This window comes from Centruroides sculpturatus, unplaced genomic scaffold (assembly GCF_000671375.1).
Source record: "Centruroides sculpturatus isolate CEXI.00-Female unplaced genomic scaffold, Cexi_2.0 scaffold676, whole genome shotgun sequence".
Lineage (NCBI taxonomy): Eukaryota > Metazoa > Arthropoda > Arachnida > Scorpiones > Buthidae > Centruroides > Centruroides sculpturatus.
This window is the reverse complement of record NW_019384987.1, coordinates 389,149-412,108: the sequence shown is the minus strand read 5'-3', so window position 1 is coordinate 412,108 and position 22,960 is coordinate 389,149. Positions and strand designations below refer to the sequence as shown.

Genomic DNA, 22,960 nt, shown 5'->3' with positions numbered 1-22,960 from the left:
AAACTTCATTTGCTTCTCATTTGTTTCTGTTGAAACAGCATGAGCATACTTTAGTATGCTATTTAACTTTCATTATATACATGTTATCATGTGCTTCTTAATTATAAGGAGCAGTCAAATGAAAACGAGACAGACTATATAACAAGTGTGGCATGGAAGTTGGTAATGCAGGTAGGTGTGTGTATAGAAGTGCCCTCTATTGGGAATCAGGAAGGAACAGCGTGAATGTTCACCGCTGTGCCATTTGTCTGTTAGTGCTCGAAGTGAGGTCGGCGAGTCGTGTGCGTCCGACATCACTATAGAGGCCCGTTGCTCATTGACTTTTTGGAACACTGTGTCACAATTAATGCACAGTGGTACATGGAAACTTTGCAAAAATTGAAGCATGCCATCAAATCCAAACACCTAGGAATGTTGACAGACATCATCATTCTGTTGCAGGATAATGCCTGTCCACATGTTACCAAGGTTGTTTTGACTTTGCTGGGAAACCCTTACACATCCTCCATACAGTCCCGATTTCTTCCCATGTGATTTCCATATTTTTGGAGCCCCAAAGAAACATTCATGGTCATCAATTTGCTTCGGATGAAAAGGTGCAAAGCCTGAGTACAATCGTGGTTCTGTAGGCAACCACAAACATTTTTCTATGAAGGCATTGACCGTCTTGTCTCACAGTGGGATAAATGTATTAACAGTTATGGCAATTACTTTTGAAATAATAAACAGTTTACTTACTTTTTTCCCATCTGTCTCGTTTTCATTTGACTGCCCCTTATACTTATATTATGCTTGTGTCAACTTTGAATTCTTGTGAACTAGGACTTTACATTACAATATATCTTAATTGGAAATGGTGTGTTCTCTTCCCTCAGTATAACAAGTCCTAGTTCACAAGAACACCCAAAGTGGACAAAAGCATAGTTTATATCATGCTCATGCTCAGCAACTGAGCAGTTTGATATTGCTACATGATGGCCAAGGCAGTTAAGACATCAGCCTACCACTCTCAGGAACCTGGGATCAAATCCAGGCAACAACACCAGGAATTTTTTTTGAGTGGTCTGTCCCAAGTATGTCAGATCCTGGACACCACCCAGCTGCCTGATTGTGGATCTGGCCAAATCCATAATGAGTATGATTTAAAAGGAGTGTCCACAGGGTAAAGTTAAAACAACACACAAAAAAAAATAAAGGCTTTCATTAAAATTCTTAATGATACAGAAATCTTTTGTGCTTGCCATTTTTTCAATCCATAACCAAATCAATTGAATTTTATTAAACTTTTCAGTTTATTAATGATTTTTTTTAATTTTATTTTTTCATACTAAAAAAAACAAATATTATATTGATTTTAGATTCAGTAAAATTGACTGGGGTCAATCAAATGAGAGATGAATCTCACCATTTACTCAAGAATAATTCTTCAGATCCAACCCAGAGTTAAACTCTTATCACTCATGGCTGCATTCATTACTGAGGATCGAGATTTAGAAGTTAGCCAATTACCATTCACTTTACTTTTAGTATGCAAATGTTCATTGGTTAATTTCTAACTGTAACTTCTGATCCTTGATTTTGAATACAAACATCAGAACTAATTGATACAGGAATTTTCTGTCATTTATCATTTAGCTAACTATATAATGGTAAATGGAACAAATGAAAAATGTTCTTTAAGTAATAGAGTTCAATGTAGATTAAATAAGTTAATGATGTAGTGAAAATTTGCCATCGTACATGGTCTATAATAAATAAATAGTCACTGTTAAATGATAGTTATTAGTGATTAAGAGGATTTTCATTAACCCCAGCACCTATTACAACCCCTGGTAAAAAGTATGGAATAATGCTATAAATTCCTGCATCACAATATTTCAAAGGCAAGTTTTAAAAAAAATATTTAAAAGACATATTTGCATAAACATGTGCTAAAATGAAATACATTTTTTATAATGCATAAAACTGATGATTCATTTACTAATCAAAAGTAGAAACAAAAATATGAAATGCTAGCATAGCAGGGACAAAAGTTTAGAATATGATGGGCATGTTCCATATTAAAATTAATTTAATAACACTATTATTGCATATCACATTTCAAGATTAAGCACAATTACAGTATGCAGATTCAATGTTTGCATTCTAAAACTCTGCCAAAAACACAAGAATTGAGTGATGCAAAGAAACAGTTGATAATTTCATATTACAAGCATGGTGAAAAGCAGCAGATAATTGCAAAACACATACAATGTACACAAAGTGCAGTGTCTGAAATTTTAAATATAAAAGACAAAGAACTGTCTCCAATTAGCATTGATGTGGACTCCCTTGTGTAATTATGTACAAGAAGAATTATGAACAAGAAGAAAGAAATCTAACTCCTTTAACGATTTTGATGAGATTTAAGTCATTCAGAAAGATGAATGCTGAATGGAAAGAAGCTGGTACAGATGTATCTAAAAAATCAACCCTTAGAAAGTTAAATGAACATGGCTACATATCAAGAAGAGCAAAGCAGAAACATATCTGACTGAGATGTATAAAAATCTACATCTGCAGTGGGAAAAACCATACCAGAATTGGGATTTGATGCATTGGAAACAAGTTATGTTCACTGATGAGTCACATACGTTCATGGGATACGGAGATAAGAATGGTAGTAAAGTTTGGAGAAAACCCAATGAAAAGTTTCTATCTTCTTTCAAAAACAAAATTTTCAATGGAGTTATGATTTGGGGTACGATGATTGCAACAGGACAGATTGTCAACACTAAAGTGAATGCAGAAGTTTACTTGGAAATTTTAGACAATTTTATGCAAAAAACAGAAGAGGAGCACTTTGGTGACTGACTTTATCTATCAAAATGACAATGTTTTAGCACAGTAGGAATCCATATTCCTACTGTGCTAAATCAGTATGCCAATAGTTCCTAAACAATAACATTTCGTGTTTAGATTGGTCACCAAACAGTCCAGATTTAAATCCAATAGAGAATACGTGGAATGTTTTAAAGAAACTGGTTTGAAAAAGGAAACAGACTTTGTTGTTTGAACAATGAAGCCTGTTTCTTTTGAATTGAAGTGTGCTATTTGAACCAGTTGAGCAGAAATATCTGCAGACTTATGTGGAAAATTAGTCACTTCAATACTGAGAAGTATTAAAGCAGTATAAAGGCCAAAGGTGGTCCCACACTGTATTAATTTACTTTATTCCATACTTATATCTCTGTAATTACTATATTCCATATTTTTGTCTAATGTTGCTCAAGTGTTGAGCATGTTTGTTTTGAAACTTTATTTGCAGTCTTGTGCAAGTAACAACAGAAAAGAGATGAAAGCAATTATATACAAAATTTAAGAAACAAAGATGTTAAATAAATAATTAATTTTTAACAAAATTTAAGCTGAATTAAATGACATACTGCAAAGTAAACAATATCCCATACTTTTGATCAGGGGTTGTATTTCCTTGTTACTGGCTATTTTTGTGTAATTAAGAATAATATATATAGGGCGAAGAAAAGAAAATACTTTATTTGTTAGCTAACGGTAAAATTCTGTACATTTATGGGTTACTAAAAACAATTCACAATACAATTGGTAAATTGTATACAAAAGCATTAATTCTAACTTGTTGATAGATATAAAATATTAAAATTGATTTCATAGATAGCATAAAAATTTGCTAAACATTTTACAACATTGCAATAAAAGATGTGCTATTTCTGTTCAAATATGGCATTTATTTACATATCTAAAAGCTTTTTTTTTTTAAAAGAAAACATTAATCAAAATGTCATTCTCAATGTTATTAACTAGATGAATAAAATAATTTATTTTTCATAAACAGAACATCTTTACATATATTAAACTGCAGTTAAAGACTTATTATATTGTATATATATAATATATATATTTCTCTTGTGAAAGAATAAGAGAATGTTAGACATTTATAATACATATAGGGTATTTGTGGCAGGTTTATGTATTCAATAGAATTCTATTATATCATATAACACAATCTATAAATTTCGTTGTTGCAATATTTATATGTACAGATTATTTACAAATTAGTACAGTCATGCAATGAAGATTCTAAAAATAAAATTGCTGATGTTCTCCATTAAAAGGAGGGGGGAAAAAATCATATTTATTTGCTAATTTTCCTAAAAAAGTAGAAAAAACTGTAAAACTATCCTCCTTTAATCTAAATTAATTCTTTTTAACTATAATTACAGCTCTAAAATAAATTTATAATTCCACATACTAAACCAAGAGTTCTTATGAAAACTGTTTATTGGTTGAACCATAAGTAATTTTAAGAGGCACTTTTATGTAAATTTCAAGTGATTTCCATTAAATCACTGAAGCTGACATTGTGGATGACGATGATGATCCAGTATATCCTGCATCTCCAGATGATGCAGAGGAGTGAGGAGAATCTAACACTGGAGCTCCTCTACTCCCAGCACTACTACTCCTCCTTTGATGCTGACGTCTGATGGCCATTTCTTTGTCCCAGGGTTTAGCTTTAACTCGATAAAAACGAGTTCCAACTGGTACCTTGTAGCGATTATGAGGCTGCAAATAGAAATTTTTAAATTTTATTTACTTTAATTTTTGCTTTATGAAAAATTATTTAAAATTAAATTTAATTTAATTTAAACAGCACTATGGGGCCGTCCATAAATTACATAAGGGCGATTACAGCCATTCTAGACCCCACCCACCCGTGTAAGAAACCGTAATAATTTCTTTGATCCTCTCCCCTTCACTATCTTACGTAATATTTTGGCATGATTTTATAAAAAGATTTTAACCAAAAAGTTTTTTTAATGAAATCCTAAAAACCTTAGGTCCATAATATATAATTATTAATTAGTTAATTAATATGTACTATTATTTATAAAAGACTTTTATGTGAACAAATTTAAATATATAAAAATTTAATGAATTCAAATGAACAATTTATTTTAGAGACTTTATTTTTTAATTATTATTATGTTGGGTTTAGTGGGTTATACTCTGCTTACACCGATGGCTGTGTACTATGCCGGACCAGAGTCAAGGCATAGCAACCAAAACAAAACTAAAATTAAATAAGTGTGTCAGTGTCTGTATTCAGGAATTTCCTAGCAATATGGCATGTATTCAATATAATGGCCTTCTGTAATGTGATGTATGTATTTCTATTCAATTGTAATGTTTCCAGGCTTTTGTGTAGTGTGTGTGGTATCACACCTGTACAGGAGAGAATGACAGGTACAATAAACACCCTTTCCAACCTCCACAGATGCCTTATTTCCTGGGCAAGATCTGTGTACTTGCTAATTTTTTCAGTGTATGTGTTTTATACATTGTAAGTGTTTGGAATGGCTATGTCTATAATGTATGTGATTTTATTGTGTTTGTCAATGAGTGTGATGTATGGTCTGTTGAGGTAAATTGTTTTATCTGTAATTATGGCTTGTCGTAGTACATTTTGTGCATGTTTTCCAATACTGTTTGTGGAATATACTTGTAGTATGGTTCATAGATGTCTACCAATTTGTGTTTCTTTGCAAGCTCTTGGTGTATTATATTTGCTACTTGATTGTGTCTGTGTAAATAATCTGTCTGTGTCAAGAGCTTGCACCCAGATGTAATGTGTTGTATAGTTTCTGGCATAATGTGACATTTTCTACACGTATCATTTGTGAGTGTTGTATCTTTGAATATGTGTTTTCTGTAGTTTTTAGTATTTATGACCTGATCTGTATGGCAATCATGAATCCTTCCATCTCTCCAAAGAGGCATCCCCGATCTAACCAGCTGTTTCACGCAGTTTTGTCAACAAAATCCTGGGCCAGGTTATAAGGATGCCTGCCATGGAGTGCCTTTTGAGCCCACGACTGCTTGATGGTATCTATGCTTTTTGTGTGTTGTGTCATGTCTGTGTGTTGTGAGTGTAAGTTTAATGGTGTGCTATTTGAGTCTGCTAGAGTTACTGCTTTATGTAATTGTGATGTTTCTTGTTTCCTGTAGAAAAACTCTCACACTGACTGTATTTGTTTGTAGTGAAGGTTAACTATGTCAATCAGGCCACGTCCGCTGGCTTTACGTGGAAGGGTTAATCTTTCTGTGACGGATTTAGGATGATGTTGTTTATGCTTAGTAAGTGTTCTTGTTGTTTTCCTTTGGAGTTGCTCAAGATCTGTGTGAGTCCAATGTATAACTCCAAAAGAGTATGTGAGTACTGGGACGACATATGTGTTTATTGCTTTAACTGTGTTCTGAGAATAGCGTTTAACCTACTTTGGTATTCTTTAATTAATATTTGCTTTATTTGTGTATGTTCTGTTAGTTTGGCCTGTTGGAATCCTAAATACTTGTAGAACTCACCCTCTTCCATGGATTCAATAACTTCTCCATTTCCAAGTGCAAAATCTTCTTTCTTCAGGACTCCTTTTTCTATGTGAAGTTTTTTGATTTGTCTAAGCCAAACTCCATTTCTATGTCCGTGGTGTATGAATGTGTGATTTGTAGGAGTTGATGAAGTTGTTTCTGTGTGGATGCATTGAGTTTTATGTCGTCCATGTACATGAGATGTGACAGCGTAAACTGTGTTGTTTTTTCATGCCTGATATTGTAGCCATATTGCATGTTGTTTAACATGTTGGATAATGGATTCAGGGCTAGGCAGAACAAGAGAGGACTCAAGGAATCTCCTTGAAAAATTCCTCGCCTAATGAATATTTAGTTTGTTTGTATGGAAGTGTTACTAACCTGAGATGTAGTGTTGTTCTCCAGTACTGCATAGTGTTTTGGAAGAATGCAATGAGTGATGGATGTATTTTGTACATGTGTAGAATATGTAGCAGCCAACTGTGTGGAACACTGTCAAATGCTTTTCTGTAGTCTATATATGCCATGTGTATGTTTCTATGTTGTTTGTGTGCTTGCCGTAGAATGACTGAATCTATGAGTAACTGTTCTTTGCATCCGCTGTGATTTCTACGGCAACCTTTTTGTTGTTCTGTAAGAATGTTGTGTTCTTCAACATGTTTGTATATTTTGTTTGTGATACAGGATGTCAATAATTTGTAGAGTGTTGGAAGACATGTAATTGGTCTGTATTGTGTGGGGTCTGTGGTGGTGTTGTTTTTAGGTTTCATGTAGGTGATGCCCTGAGTAAGAAATTTTGGCATGTCTTGTGGATTGATGATGATGTGTGTTAGATGTTTGGCTAGTTCCTGGTGCAGTGATGTAAACTTTTTGTACTAGAAATTGTGAATGTTGTCTATACCAGGTGTCTTCCAGTTGTGTGTTCTGTTAACAGAGTAGCAAATGTCGTTTACATTTATTTCAGCACAGGGCATAGTTGGTATGTTGTGCAAGTTTCTGTTCTCCTCCTTGATCCAGCCTGCATCAGCATTGTGTGTAACAGCATTGGACCAAAGAGAAGACCAATAAGTTGTGAGTTCTTCTTCTGTTGGTGTGCCACTGTGCTGTGTATCAGTGTTTGTTTTGGTACTGATTTGTCTGTAGAAAAGTTTTTCATTGTTTGTGAATAATTTATTTTGTTGTTTTCGTAGTGTACATGTTTTGTATCGTTTGAGTCTACGTGCTTTGGCTGCGAGTTTTTGTTTTAGTGTATCGATGTATTCTGTAATGTGTGTGTTGTGATGTTCATGTTTTGTGTGTGTTTTAATTTTCTTGAAAATGTTTTTGAGTTGTTTCTTTAATTTGGGTGTTATGTTGTTTTTAGTGTATTGTGTCAGCCTGCCTAATTGCTGTCTAATGTCATTTATTTGTGTTTCTATTCTTCTCTGCCAGGCAGGCTTGTGATAGAATTGTGTTTTGTGTGTGTCTGTCTGTGAGTGTATTTTCAGTCCATGGTGTGTTACTACTGTGACTGCCCCAGCATAAACTAATGTATGAATGTCTGAGAGTGTAGAAATTGAATGAATGTAGTTTGGTAGTAAGTGAGTGTTTACATAATCTAGTGTTTTTCCTACTGCCTTTGACGTGTTGATTTTTGGTATTCGTGGTCTTTGTGTGGGATCTGTACCAGTATATTTAATGAGTGTTTCCTGAAATATAAGTGAGAGCGTATTAACTAATTCTATGTCTATGTTATCAGTGATGGATGGGGAAGTGCCTGCAGTATCATTAGTGGTACTTGTTGTGTGTGTGCTGTAATCAGTGCTTGTTGCTGGATTATCCTGACAGGTTACGTGATCTTCATTAATGTTAAATGTTTCTGTCTGTTGATGTATTTGATCAGCAACCTGTTGTTTGATAAGTTCAAGTGTTGTTTGTGGGATAAGGTTGTTGTGTATAATTGTTCTTTTCTGATCAACAACCCTTTGTTCGGTGACAATGAGGTGAGGATATTGTTGTGTGAATCTATGGTGTAGTTGTTGTCTGTATGCTGTCATGTTTGTTTCGAGTCTTGTGATGGTGTAGTAAGTACGGATGATAAACTCGTTCATTTCTGTTGTCCATTTCATCTGTTGGTGTGGTTTTCCAGCCTTTGTGGTCTGTGGATGCATTGCCACAGAAACACCAAGGCTAGGTTGATTCCTCATATTTGTTGAGGGTATTGCAGTAGCCATGTTTGGGCCTGTGCTGCTTTCGCCACTGGTAACCAAGGGAGACTGCGGCCTACTTTTCAAACATGAGCCTCTGCCTAACCCACGAACGTGGATCTTGTTAACCCAGGCGACATCCGAGCCAGTATCACACTTTGATCTGATTACTACCATAATAATTATTTCCACAGAATGTGGGTGTGATCACTCTTAGCTTCATTTCTCCCCATAGGCCTTACTGGCATGGGTGTCCCTACCAGGAGCTTGTGCTCCAGACTGCATTGCCCTATGGATCAGTAAAATTACTGGGCTCTCCCACCATGACCAGGTGGTGACCATGGGAGAGTTATTATTATTATTAAATGTCGTAATATTTATTTTTATATTAATTTTAATTTTCATAAAAGACGCAAAAAAACTTTGCCAGATCGACTAGTTAGTGCACATGTAAACAGAAACATCATACAAAATAAAACAAGAGAGAATAGAGAGAAACCAATTCTATTGCCATATTGATTACATCTTAGCTAAGACCAAGAAAATAAACTATATGCTGCTAAAATGTGCTAGGTGTACCTGGGGACTAAATAATAATAAAGCTTATAACACTCTATATAATGGGGCAATACAACCAATGCTACTTTACGCAGCCTCTAGCTGTGGTCATGTAACTAGTAAAAATTTAGTAGCAAGTAAATTACTCTCTCTTCAAAGCCAGTTTACCCTCAGAATTTCAAAGTGCTGCAGAACTGTTTTTACTAACGCCTCTCTGATATTAGAAGAGCTCCTTCCTTTGCCACTATGTATTGTAGAAAAGGTTCTGAACTACTACATCAGAACTACAAACATCAAGGCTCAACAATGATCTTTACTCCTATCTATGGCTGTTCATATGCTACCACATTGCAATTACCATACTATCTCTGATCATCATCCTGTAAACAAGGTTTATCTGCTTCCTTCAAGGATAATCATACAGACATTAATATCTACACAGATGGGTCCAAAAACTCCCTTCTTGTCGGCTCAAGTATCTATCTTCCATCTTCCACCAAACTGACATATTTTGCCAAAAATATGTTAGAAGGTAAAGATACCTCCTACATATCTCAATCTATCAAGCTGAAGATGATACTGACTACCAAGCTGTTCAATGGGCCACTTCACTACCAAACAAAACTCTATCAACATTTACAGTGATTCTCAGTCTGTCCTAAAAGCTCTATTAAATCCCAATTGCAATAGCAATAAAATCATGTATATCCAGCACCATATTAAAAATCTTGTAAATAAGATAACTTTTATATTTGTTTCTGGCCATACTGGCATACTAGGAAATGAAAAAGCCAATTTTGAGGCTAAGTCAGCTGCAAAGGACATTAATTTGGACTACACTTGCATCCCTCTCTCACGTAGCAGCCTTAAAAATTATATTCATGACAATGCTATGCCAAAGTGGAATCAGTAAAAGTAGTTGAGCAGTAAAACTGGTAGAATAACAAGACTTTATTTTCCTAGTGTTGAATGTAGGTTCTCATCACCACTTAGAGATTTAACGTTTGCTACTGCTCAACTACTTACTGTGCATGGTAATTTTAGAAGATACCTGGCAATGTATAACTGGGCAGAAACTGCTTCTTGCTTTTGCTCTACAGAAAACCTAGACACCGTTGACCATATGATCTATCATTGTCCAATTCACGATCAAGATAGACTTATTCTGAAATTAGAGATTTTTACGCTTAGTTTCAGGTGGCCATGTCCAATCGATAAGCTTATTCAGAAACCACTGTTTGATGCTTTTTACGATTATGCTAAAAAAAAATATGGAAGAAAAGACTACAGTAGAGCGTCAATTTTCCGAATCAATTGGGGACTGGGGTTGTTCGTATAACTGATATTTCGGATAACCGATTTATGTATGAAAAAATAGTTTAACGTATCCAATGTTGAAATTTTTCTCCGTTGCGTGTCGCTTCGCGTTGAATTTTCGTCGATGTTAAGCCTAACAAAGGCTATTGTATCGTTAAAAATTATTTTTTTATTTTGTACAAACAAAATAAATATATTGAAAAATATAAAAACAATAAAAAATTATACTTCAGATGTTAATTTAGTATCAAAAACGTAAAATATTTGAGTAGCCCAAGACATAGCCAAAAATTGAAGCGCCACAGCACTGCCGAAAATTTAAATTTGCCGACTGGAATTCTTTCGGATGATTGACTTTCGGAAAATCGACGCTCTACTGTATTTATAATTTATAATTTCTAGTTTTACATTTTAGTTTTCACTAAAAGCCGAATAATTTTATGTTTACTTTGTATCATGTATTTTGGTTTATACATTCTTAGTGTTATACACCCATAGGAGTGGTGCACTTATTCTAATAAAAAACAAGAGAGAAATCACCACACGGTCTTTCTCCCATGACAAAAAATGTGTGGAGCATGAATCTGCTAGCATTATTACTCTATCACGTCACACGAGACAACAAGTGTTCTTAATAGAAACCAACAAATTGAAGCCAAATTCAAAACGTCACCACGCAATGATATCAAAAAATAAAAATAAGAATATTTTGTAAGATGAGATCTATTACCTCCCTACCCGAGTAAGAAATCCTTGACCCCCACCCACCCAAAATACTTTACATAATTTGTGGATGGCCCCTATTTAACAATTACTGTATTTCATGTAATAATTTCCCAGTGGGTGATTCTTTTTTTTTCATTTTGGTGGGAAATTATTGGAGTAAAAAAATATTCCAAGATGATTCCAAGAGACATAAAACTCACATAACAATTAATGTAAAACTAGTTAAAATTAGAACAACATGACAAAGACATATAAAACAACCAATTATTTATTGTGACATCATAATGCTGGGCTGTAATTCTTTGTCACAAAGTTCCCAATATTTTAGTAGTTTCTTGCCCCTGTATGTCATACTTTTCCTGTTAGCAATAGTATCCTACTGGTCTTCTATCTATTTTAATTCAAAAATTTTCTTCTGAATGGAGTTAAACATGACTTCCAATGCAAACCAGAAATTCATATACAATTAATCAGGGCTTCCTGTCCCTAGCCTTCCATATCAGGTCTTGACTTTCATCTATCTAAGTCCATTCTTAAGATTAAGGAAAGAGACAGATGACAATGGGAATTTATAGATCTACAATTTTTTTCAAATTGCAGCCCAATAATTTGAATGAAGTACTTGAACTACTGATATCAGGCATTATCAATATTTACAAACATTACCAATGATATTAGCCAGTATTCATTTTTCTGACTTCAATATTGGAAAATATTATATCTAATATCTGATAATATTGAACACCATTAATATACTGTTATTTAGGTCCTGTGCAGTTTATCTCATGTTACAATTTAGATAAGTTATTACTACTAGAAGAATACTGACATGGATGATTATTACAGAAAATATAGTATATAATGTATTTTTTAAACATCATGTGAATTTTTATTTATGCATAAAGATTATATTAATGATTACTTAATTTTTATTTTTAACTGAAGTAATTCTACAAAACATATATATATATATCTGGTATGCTGATTCTAATATTACTCTCATATACAACACAAATGACAGATATCTGTGTTATCACTATTAATTTTTTGAGTTGAAAATATTTACAGACTATTTCCAGTTCATCTTAAATTACACTACCCAACATGATTTTTACCTCTGGAAAATAAAAGTGATTTCTTATCAATTCCAATGCTTACATTTTTAAAAGCAACAAGAAAATGTGACATCACATCACAATTTTCAGACGTTGAAGTCTTTACTGTATTAGGTATGTGTGCATTTACTAATGTAAAGTAGATGATATAAAATCATCAGAAATTAATATCATAGGAAGTACCTATGATATTAATTTACCTAGTTTACCATAGTAATGTAAAACAAGCATCTGAAACTTCAAATTTGTTCTTTTAGTTGTTTGTCAAATTAGTCATGATATAATGGCAAAAACAAAACTACTGTAAATCAAGAGTTCATATGTCATCATATAATGTAATTTATTTAAATCATTGCTATATGATACAAGAATTAGAAAGTATGATTACTTTCCTAATTAGCTTATGTTTGTGTATTATCATAGCAAGTTAAAATAATTAAAAGTCAGACTTTAGAAACAAGGTCTATGAAGTGTTTTTATTTAAATACAAATCATCAATTATCTGAAAATCAAATTCAGACAATACTTATTCCAAAAATTAAAGTTTTTATGTCAATAACAATTGTCAGCAATCATCTGTACAATTGTAGGCCCACTATTGAGCTATCTCCTTATCAATACTAGTGTAAAACAAAGTAAAATAATTTTTACGTTTTTTTTGAAAATCAATTATTTATTACAGTTATAGTACTGTCTTTTATTTAATATTAAATTTACTGTTAGATATTTTTTATTTTGAATTCAATGCTTTATCAGTAAGACTACATTGTAGATAGCAGTGAAAGACTAGTGTTTGTTTTTAATAATTAGACAATGTTTTTGTTCTTTCTCATTATTTGGTGACTTAAATTTCTATGCCTTAACCTTTTTTATTATGGTACTAGAATTAAAATTAAGTTCCTTAAATAAAGTAAAAATATCCAATTTTTTTAATCAAATTATAATATCTTTTTAATCTCCTACAGAATGTGATTAGTTATCCAAAATTGTTCTACCCCAATTATTTCAGATAATTGACATTCTATTTTAATACATAGCAATGATCACCATGTTTTTCAAACATATAACTAATATTTTTAAAAACTAACTTGCCTTTTTTGCTAAACAATATTCTTTTTCAATAACTTCAGCTAATGCCCATGACCTTCGATTTTCATCAGAAACTGCAAAATACAACATACTTCATTAATTTTATTGTGAAACAAACTGCAATTAAACATATATTACAGATACATTTTGGTTGTTCATAAAATCAATTTATGATTACTTTTAAATTTAAATTTAATTGACAATTTTTAAAATTTAGAAAATTAGCAATTCAAATTTTAATTTCTCTCTCTCTCTTTTTTTTTCAAAATAAATATATTTCACTCAAATTTGTAATTTAATTTTTTTCAACTCTAAAATTACTATAATTCCAGACTTAAAAATATGCTAAAGCAATAATTAAATGTATAAATTTATTTTCACATAAGAAAATCAATGCTTACATAAATTATTTCATATATTATCTGATACTAATAACTGATAATACGAATCATAAAATTATTGAACAAATTTTTGACATGAATGAAAACAAAGTATAAATATTTTACTTTAAATTAAAAGTTATTTATTAAACATTTTAATAAAACAATGACTAAAAACCATTGTAAAAATTTTTTTGAAAAGTTCAATTGTTTCATGAATCATTTTGTTGAGGATTGAATAATTAGAGATTGTGTGAATATTTATAACAACTCATATAATCTAATAAAAACTAAATTTTTCCTAAAAATTTATTCTAGTACTTCATCATTGAGAAAATAAATATTTATATACAATATAATATTTATATAATATAAATATTTATTTTCTCATTCTTATTTTTTATTAAAATGGTTTTCATTAAATACATTTTTCCAATTAGCAATATATTATGAATTTATGGTAATTCAAATAATAAAAGATAACCACAAATATTTATGAAGAAAAAAAATCAACATAAACATAAGCTGTCAATTTTGAAACCATTAACTAACCCCCAGATTAATGTTTCTAATATTTATTACAAGATGAAAATATAGTAAAAAAAGAAATAATTAATATTAAGTTCTATATGAATAATCTATTGTATATAAGTATATTAATCTACAGATTAATTTATTTAATAGAAAAATTTTCTAAAATAAAAATAAACCATAGCTGTCAAATGAATTATCTGTTCAAATCATTCCAATTATTAATCAATATATGGCAATATGCTTTCAGTTCACAATTATAAAGGGGGATGTATATGAGTGGTATAGAAAGGAAAAGAGACTATCAAATCAAAATTGCAATACTATAAATAGTATCTTGGAAGAGCAGCCACACATGGCAAGTCATTTTGTTTTTTAATACAGACTTGACAGATATTCAAGATGGAGAAAAACTATTGCAAAACTCATTTAAATTTTTTTCTTATTTTGATAAGAAAAGGAATTAATAAATGTTTAATGAACTCTTTCCAAGTTTTCTACATTAGGATGGCCTGTAAAATTTTTCAGTACATCTCAATTTGAATTAATACATTCAGATCATGTATTAATTCAAAATAACATATCTTATTAAGCAATCAATTAATGCTATTACAGTAGAGCATCGATTATCTGACTCAATTGGGGATTCAGGTTGGTCGGATAACTGAAAAAATTGGATAACCGAAAAGAATGAAAAAAAAATACATTATTAGTATAGTATATTAGGATATCCCATGTAATTAGTATATCGCTATTAACCAACTTTGCATTGAATTTTCATCGATGTTAAGCCTAACAATTTTTTTTAAAAAATAATAATCGTCGCTATTGTATCATTAAAAATTATTTTAAAATTATTTTATTGCTCATAAAACAAACAACCACTCATAATTAGAAAATTAATTATCGTTTAAATACTGGCCTCCCTTCTATGGTCGAGCCGTGTTGCCAGCTAAAACACGCAAAAATTTAACAAAAATAATATTAAAGTAGTCAAGACAGTCACTACAATATTTGGCTATATCACTAATGGACATTTGAAATTTGCCGACTAGAACGGTCGGTTAACTGATGTGACGGTTAATTGGGGGTCGGATAATCGATGCTCTACTGTAGTTGCTGTCAAAACTGCAGTAGTAATATACTGTGAATGCCACCAGAGTTGGATTGATGTCTACTTTTAAAAACTGCCAAGTGGTACTGCAACAGATGATAATAGGTTGTCACAAACTTGCCATTTTTCTTAAGCATTACATGTATACATCTACCTCAATATTTTAACATATTTTTCAAAGGAATTTCATATTAAATTAATACATTTTTTATTGATTTTTATAATTATCTATTTCATCTACTATTTTTATTTGATTAATTTAGATGTTTTAAAATTTTTTGGCATTTATTGAAAAATTATGAATTTGTTACTTGATACTTTTTTATTTAACAAATTTACTTTTAAATAGTATCGTATTTCCTCAATTAAACTCCAGGGTGTTTATTTTTAAAACATATACATCCCTCTGGATTTATAACCTTGCAACAAGAGACAAGTGTGTAAAAATCAAGAGCTATTTTAATTACTCATACCTTTTCAGAATTATCAAAACTGTTTATTGACTGTACTTATAGGTTATAGCTATAACATTTGAAATAATTACTGTTTTCATAGTTGACCTAATTCAGCATCTGATTCAGTTCTTATGTTATTCATGTCCATTTCGATATCATTGTTGGAATCAGATTTTGACTATCATCTTCTAGTTTAATCTTGCCATCTTCAGTTTGAATTTTCCTAATTACCCTTCAGCTGATAAGCTCTTCGTTTATGAACTTGATCATGACTACGTTCAGTATTTGACATTTATAATTTTATTTCAAAAAATGTCCCCATGTACCTTGGAATGGAAAGTGCTGTCTAACTTTAGACAATTTTGAAGCAGTAGAATTTTAGTTAAATTTCTTACCTGTCACTCTAAACTACATTACCCTATATTCAAAAATTGAAGTTTATTTAAATCCCAGGGTTTAATTGAGGGAATATGATATTTTTATTATAATATTTTTAGTTGTTAATTGTAACTGATTTTGTTTTGATTACAAGAATAGAAAATATAATTGTTTTTAATATTCAATAAATTAATTATCAATTGTAATAAATAAAATAGTACATAAATTGATTACTAATAAATAATATTAACATTAATTTTATTTATTTATTTCATGACTATCACTATTGTAACTAAACAGAAAATAATTTATTTACACTTTCTCAAAGCCTGGTTTAGGATGTATGTTTTCAGAACAAACAATCCAGCATCATATCCATAAAAATCAAAATTTTAAATCAAGCATATACAGCAACTCTTAAGCAAACTAAAATTACATACCAATAAAAATATTTTCAATAACAAACTTTTATATAAAATTATCTAGCTATGCATATATAGCTAGATTAAAAATAAAATAAAATTATATATACAGTAAATCCCTGTTAGCTTGAACCTAGCCAACTCAGACTTTGTATAGCTCAGACAAATTTTTTGAAAAATTGTATAGCAATTTAAAACTTACTGACAGTAGAAAAATTATAATTAACAAGTGTTTTTGATATCTGGAAGTCTTTGTAATATCATGTATTATAGTACTGTAGTTGATAAATACCATACATTGGTGGTATTACTAAAGACTGTACAATGCTATATACTGCACTGACATGAAAGTTTTTGAATTCATTTTCTGTAGTAATAAATTCAGCAGTGTAATCTACTAGTTCAGTAAAATTTCTGCATTGNATTAAAGTAGTCAAGACAGTCACTACAATATTTGGCTATATCACTAATGGACATTTGAAATTTGCCGACTAGAACGGTCGGTTAACTGATGTGACGGTTAATTGGGGGTCGGATAATCGATGCTCTACTGTAGTTGCTGTCAAAACTGCAGTAGTAATATACTGTGAATGCCACCAGAGTTGGATTGATGTCTACTTTTAAAAACTGCCAAGTGGTACTGCAACAGATGATAATAGGTTGTCACAAACTTGCCATTTTTCTTAAGCATTACATGTATACATCTACCTCAATATTTTAACATATTTTTCAAAGGAATTTCATATTAAATTAATACATTTTTTATTGATTTTTATAATTATCTATTTCATCTACTATTTTTATTTGATTAATTTAGATGTTTTAAAATTTTTTGGCATTTATTGAAAAATTATGAATTTGTTACTTGATACTTTTTTATTTAACAAATTTACTTTTAAATAGTATCGTATTTCCTCAATTAAACTCCAGGGTGTTTATTTTTAAAACATATACATCCCTCTGGATTTATAACCTTGCAACAAGAGACAAGTGTGTAAAAATCAAGAGCTATTTTAATTACTCATACCTTTTCAGAATTATCAAAACTGTTTATTGACTGTACTTATAGGTTATAGCTATAACATTTGAAATAATTACTGTTTTCATAGTTGACCTAATTCAGCATCTGATTCAGTTCTTATGTTATTCATGTCCATTTCGATATCATTGTTGGAATCAGATTTTGACTATCATCTTCTAGTTTAATCTTGCCATCTTCAGTTTGAATTTTCCTAATTACCCTTCAGCTGATAAGCTCTTCGTTTATGAACTTGATCATGACTACATTCAGTATTTGACATTTATAATTTTATTTCAAAAAATGTCCCCATGTACCTTGGAATGGAAAGTGCTGTCTAACTTTAGACAATTTTGAAGCAGTAGAATTTTAGTTAAATTTCTTACCTGTCACTCTAAACTACATTACCCTATATTCAAAAATTGAAGTTTATTTAAATCCCAGGGTTTAATTGAGGGAATATGATATTTTTATTATAATATTTTTAGTTGTTAATTGTAACTGATTTTGTTTTGATTACAAGAATAGAAAATATAATTGTTTTTAATATTCAATAAATTAATTATCAATTGTAATAAATAAAATAGTACATAAATTGATTACTAATAAATAATATTAACATTAATTTTATTTATTTATTTCATGACTATCACTATTGTAACTAAACAGAAAATAATTTATTTACACTTTCTCAAAGCCTGGTTTAGGATGTATGTTTTCAGAACAAACAATCCAGCATCATATCCATAAAAATCAAAATTTTAAATCAAGCATATACAGCAACTCTTAAGCAAACTAAAATTACATACCAATAAAAATATTTTCAATAACAAACTTTTATATAAAATTATCTAGCTATGCATATATAGCTAGATTAAAAATAAAATAAAATTATATATACAGTAAATCCCTGTTAGCTTGAACCTAGCCAACTCAGACTTTGTATAGCTCAGACAAATTTTTTGAAAAATTGTATAGCAATTTAAAACTTACTGACAGTAGAAAAATTATAATTAACAAGTGTTTTTGATATCTGGAAGTCTTTGTAATATCATGTATTATAGTACTGTAGTTGATAAATACCATACATTGGTGGTATTACTAAAGACTGTACAATGCTATATACTGCACTGACATGAAAGTTTTTGAATTCATTTTCTGTAGTAATAAATTCAGCAGTGTAATCTACTAGTTCAGTAAAATTTCTGCATTGAGTTGATCATAATAAATTACAGTACTGTATTCCATATTCTCATTTTCTGCATCAGAGAAAACCTGCCACTGTCTCAGATTTTTGTAAACTTGGACAATCTTCACTCCTATTAGTCTGAGTTAGCAAGGGTTTACTTTATATACACAAATAACATAATATAAAGTAATATATTAAATTAACAAAAGTGAAATAATATAATCTAACTGTAAAATTATGTGTAATAATGAATTTCTATGTAAAAATTCTTACCATTTTTAAACCCTAGAGTTTCCAAGCATTCAGTATGTAAGAAATGTAAAACTGGTCCCAAGTAAAATACCATGTAATTGTCATGTTTTTCATCAAAGCACAGCAGAACAACATCTCCAATTTCACAGCTAAAATTAAAAAAAAAAAAATATTTAAAAAGATTATTATAAGAAAAGTTACACAATATAATAAATTCAGTTATTATAACAAATTTTACTGATCTATTTAACTATTTTGAAATGAACATTCTAATAAATGACCTCTAAACTTTTAAAATATTTTGGAAGAACTTGAATCCATGTTATATTATCAAGAGTATTGCAGATTTTTCTCTCAAAATCATGATAAAGCATTTCTTAAATCTCAAAATGTTTAAAATTTAAAAATGCTGATTGATCTGGCAGTATATTATATTAGAGACTGTTTCATCCCCAGGAGTTTTGGAATGCTCTCCTCAGTGTTGCATTTTATTATAATTCTTCACATAAACATTAATGTTAGTTTTAAAACTGACCACAACTCAGTAAAAGTAAATGTTTGTATTAACTGTCAAAACATTAAAACAAAATTTTAAAAAAAATTAAACAAGTTGATGTGATTTAAAGTTCTGATTTTGAGTGAGTTTAAAATATATTCTTACAATACAATAGAACAATAAATAAAACTTATTACATGTATAAAAATTAAAATTAATTCATTATATGCAATTGTGCAAGGTTCAGCACTATGCACCTCAGAAAAATTTTCAGTGTTTTTGGAAGATGCTATTGACGATATCAGATAAGGAAAGCAGTTAAGCACATAAGAAAGACACAAAAATCTTATAAAGATGGATTTGTACATCTAGTGGTGTCCTCTAAAACTAAAAATGCTTCGATAGAAAAACAAATTCTGGTATATGCGTAATAAAGGTTGCAGCATTACTTCTTGCTGCCTGCAGATGGCTACATTTGGTCAGCCATNAATTCTGATTAAAAAAAAAGTTCTAAATTTTCATTGAGATATTTAAACTCCATTAAGCATATAAAATTAATCTACCATCATAATTCTATATTAAATTATTTATGTGGAGTATTTGAAAACTTTGTGGCCAACATAGAAAGACAACAAATTGCTTTTATTTTTCAATATACTCTCCTCTAAGACTAAAGTATTTAATCCAGTGGTGCAGTTACCCACCAGTGGCCAAGTACTGGCCAGTCACTTGTGGCCAGTGACCAGTCACCAGTGGCCAAGTGGCCAAAATCAATAAACACTGGTAGTTTTTTGTGAGTTCATGCCTCACCAACAGGCTGGCTGAATGGAGTTTCCAGGGTTTTCTTCTCATTAGTAACACCTAAATAGGGGTCAACTTACCTTAAAAGACCCCCACAGGAGGCTTTTGCCTCTTGGAAGGTCTTTTAAGGGAAACTGGCCCTTTTCCCTTGGAATTAAGCATTGATTACTAAAGCTGTAAAACTACAAAATTTAATAATTATTTTCTGACTTTTTAAAAATTAAGTATGAAAATAAATATATTTTTAGTTACTTTTAAAGCTAAGTATTACATACAGAATAAATACTAAGTACTAAGTACAGAATAAATTATTAAAATTGTGTGTAAACAACAGAATAAATTATTAAAATTATGTGTAAACAATTAAACTTCAATAAGTAAATTATCACATTCAAATAAAACACAAAAGAAATTTGATAAATAAATTTTGAACCTAAAATGTTTTATTTCTTATTATACAACATACATACATTTACTTCTTGTAAACAAAGACATAACAAATCTTGCATATGTATGCAAAGCATGTTGTTTTCTTTTTTTTTTCAAAAGATGTTTACTATTAAAATATAGATTTATTGCATTATACAGACTGCATATACTATAAAATTTCAATTTAATACCTCCGTTTGTTCTTCTTCAAAACTGGCATAAAATTGAATGTAAAACTAAACTTAACAATTTAAAAAATAACAATTAGCCTACACATATTAATACCATATGTACACTCGTTTTGAATTTGAATATTGAAAGTTATGTGATTTAATGTTAACAATGTTATCTACAGTGCAAAATTTATGAAAATGAGCTACTATTGGACCACAGCAAATATTAAGCTCAAAACGGGCTAAAGGTCAAAAATGGTTGAGAAACACTGCTATAAACTATTAGTTTATGAAATACACTACTTACGTTAAAACTGACACTTTATCTGTTGAAATAGGAACTTGAGGATTTATAGCAGCATCATAATTTGCCTAAAACAGTAATAATTCAAATTCAGTAGATAAATAGAAATATCCTAAACAAAAATTAAATAGATTAAATAATATTTTTCATTTTCATCTTCAAGAAGAAACAAATCACTCCAAATCTAGTAAGACAACAATGATAATTTTAATACTATCTTATCCATATAATTTGGCTCAATTATTATATTCATTCCTTAATAAGTTGATGCAATTTGATAAAAATGACCAGGACAAATAATTGTAAATATTAACAAATATTAGATATACAGAAGAGTCTTCTTCTTTGTCCTTGTTTATACTTCAGGAAAATAACAGTCTTACAGCAGAGTCAACCTTTTACTGGAAGTGAACACAGACAAAGAAGTCTCTTCATTGTATAGTCTAATATTTGTTAGTTGATATGACATTTTCTACTTTAATGAGTTATTCCTAAATACAATACATTATACATTGCATAACATTTTTTAGTTATTCTGTTTTGTTATTAAAATAAAATAATTAAAATATATATCATTATTATTTATACAATTATAAAATACTGTATATGTTGTTTTATTAATTTAAAGTATTTTTTTATAAATTTTAAGAATAATAAGATGAATAAAGCAAAATAAGTTTAGGAAAGCTAATATGCAAGTTTTTTATATCTTAATCAATAGTAATTTTTCAATAAATTATATTTCTGTATCAGATAGTAACAGGTCAAGTAACTGTGTGTTTCCTTCAGTATGTACAATTAAATGTTTGATTCTATTTCAAGTTCATCTTAATCTCTTGAAAATTTAGCAGAAAGCACATATCAGGAATGAAATAAATTTATTAGAATTATAGATTTTGTATTATCAAAACATTCTGAAAACCACTTCAACTTCTAAAGATACAGAATGCATTGAGTATATGGGAGTTATATCAGGGTACAAATAAAATTTGATTTAGTGAGAGATTCAAGTTAATACAGTTCAACTTAATGATAGGAAAATATATTAATTCTGATAAAAAAAAAAAAGTTCTAAATTTTCATTGAGATATTTAAACTCCATTAAGCATATAAAATTAATCTACCATCATAATTCTATATTAAATTATTTATGTGGAGTATTTGAAAACTTTGTGGCCAACATAGAAAGACAACAAATTGCTTTTATTTTTCAATATACTCTCCTCTAAGACTAAAGTATTTAATCCAGTGGTGCAGTTACCCACCAGTGGCCAAGTACTGGCCAGTCACTTGTGGCCAGTGACCAGTCACCAGTGGCCAAGTGGCCAAAATCAATAAACACTGGTAGTTTTTTGTGAGTTCATGCCTCACCAACAGGCTGGCTGAATGGAGTTTCCAGGGTTTTCTTCTCATTAGTAACACCTAAATAGGGGTCAACTTACCTTAAAAGACCCCCACAGGAGGCTTTTGCCTCTTGGAAGGTCTTTTAAGGGAAACTGGCCCTTTTCCCTTGGCAGATTGCCCTTGTGTCATGTTGCTGTAACCAAAATAAACCTAAAAACCAATGATGTAGAAATGCTTTCATACTCTTCTATTGAAGTAATAACTTCATCCAATGAAAAGTTTAATTTTGGCTGAAA

At 30.2% G+C, this 22,960-nt stretch overlaps 1 protein-coding gene across 1 annotated transcript in view; it reads right to left on the bottom strand.

Moving 5' to 3' along the window:
• Positions 1–1,683: 1,683 nt before the first annotated feature.
• LOC111632935 (RB1-inducible coiled-coil protein 1-like) overlaps positions 1,684–22,960 on the bottom strand; it is a 210,015-nt gene continuing 188,738 nt past the window's right edge. The window contains exons 28-31 of the mRNA XM_023377452.1: positions 21,324–21,388; positions 19,139–19,266; positions 13,382–13,452; positions 1,684–4,584 (exon numbers count right to left, since the gene is read on the bottom strand). Coding sequence (XP_023233220.1) covers positions 4,360–4,584; positions 13,382–13,452; positions 19,139–19,266; positions 21,324–21,388 — 489 coding nt within the window. The 3' untranslated portion in view covers positions 1,684–4,359. The remainder of the gene's footprint in view (positions 4,585–13,381; positions 13,453–19,138; positions 19,267–21,323; positions 21,389–22,960) is intronic.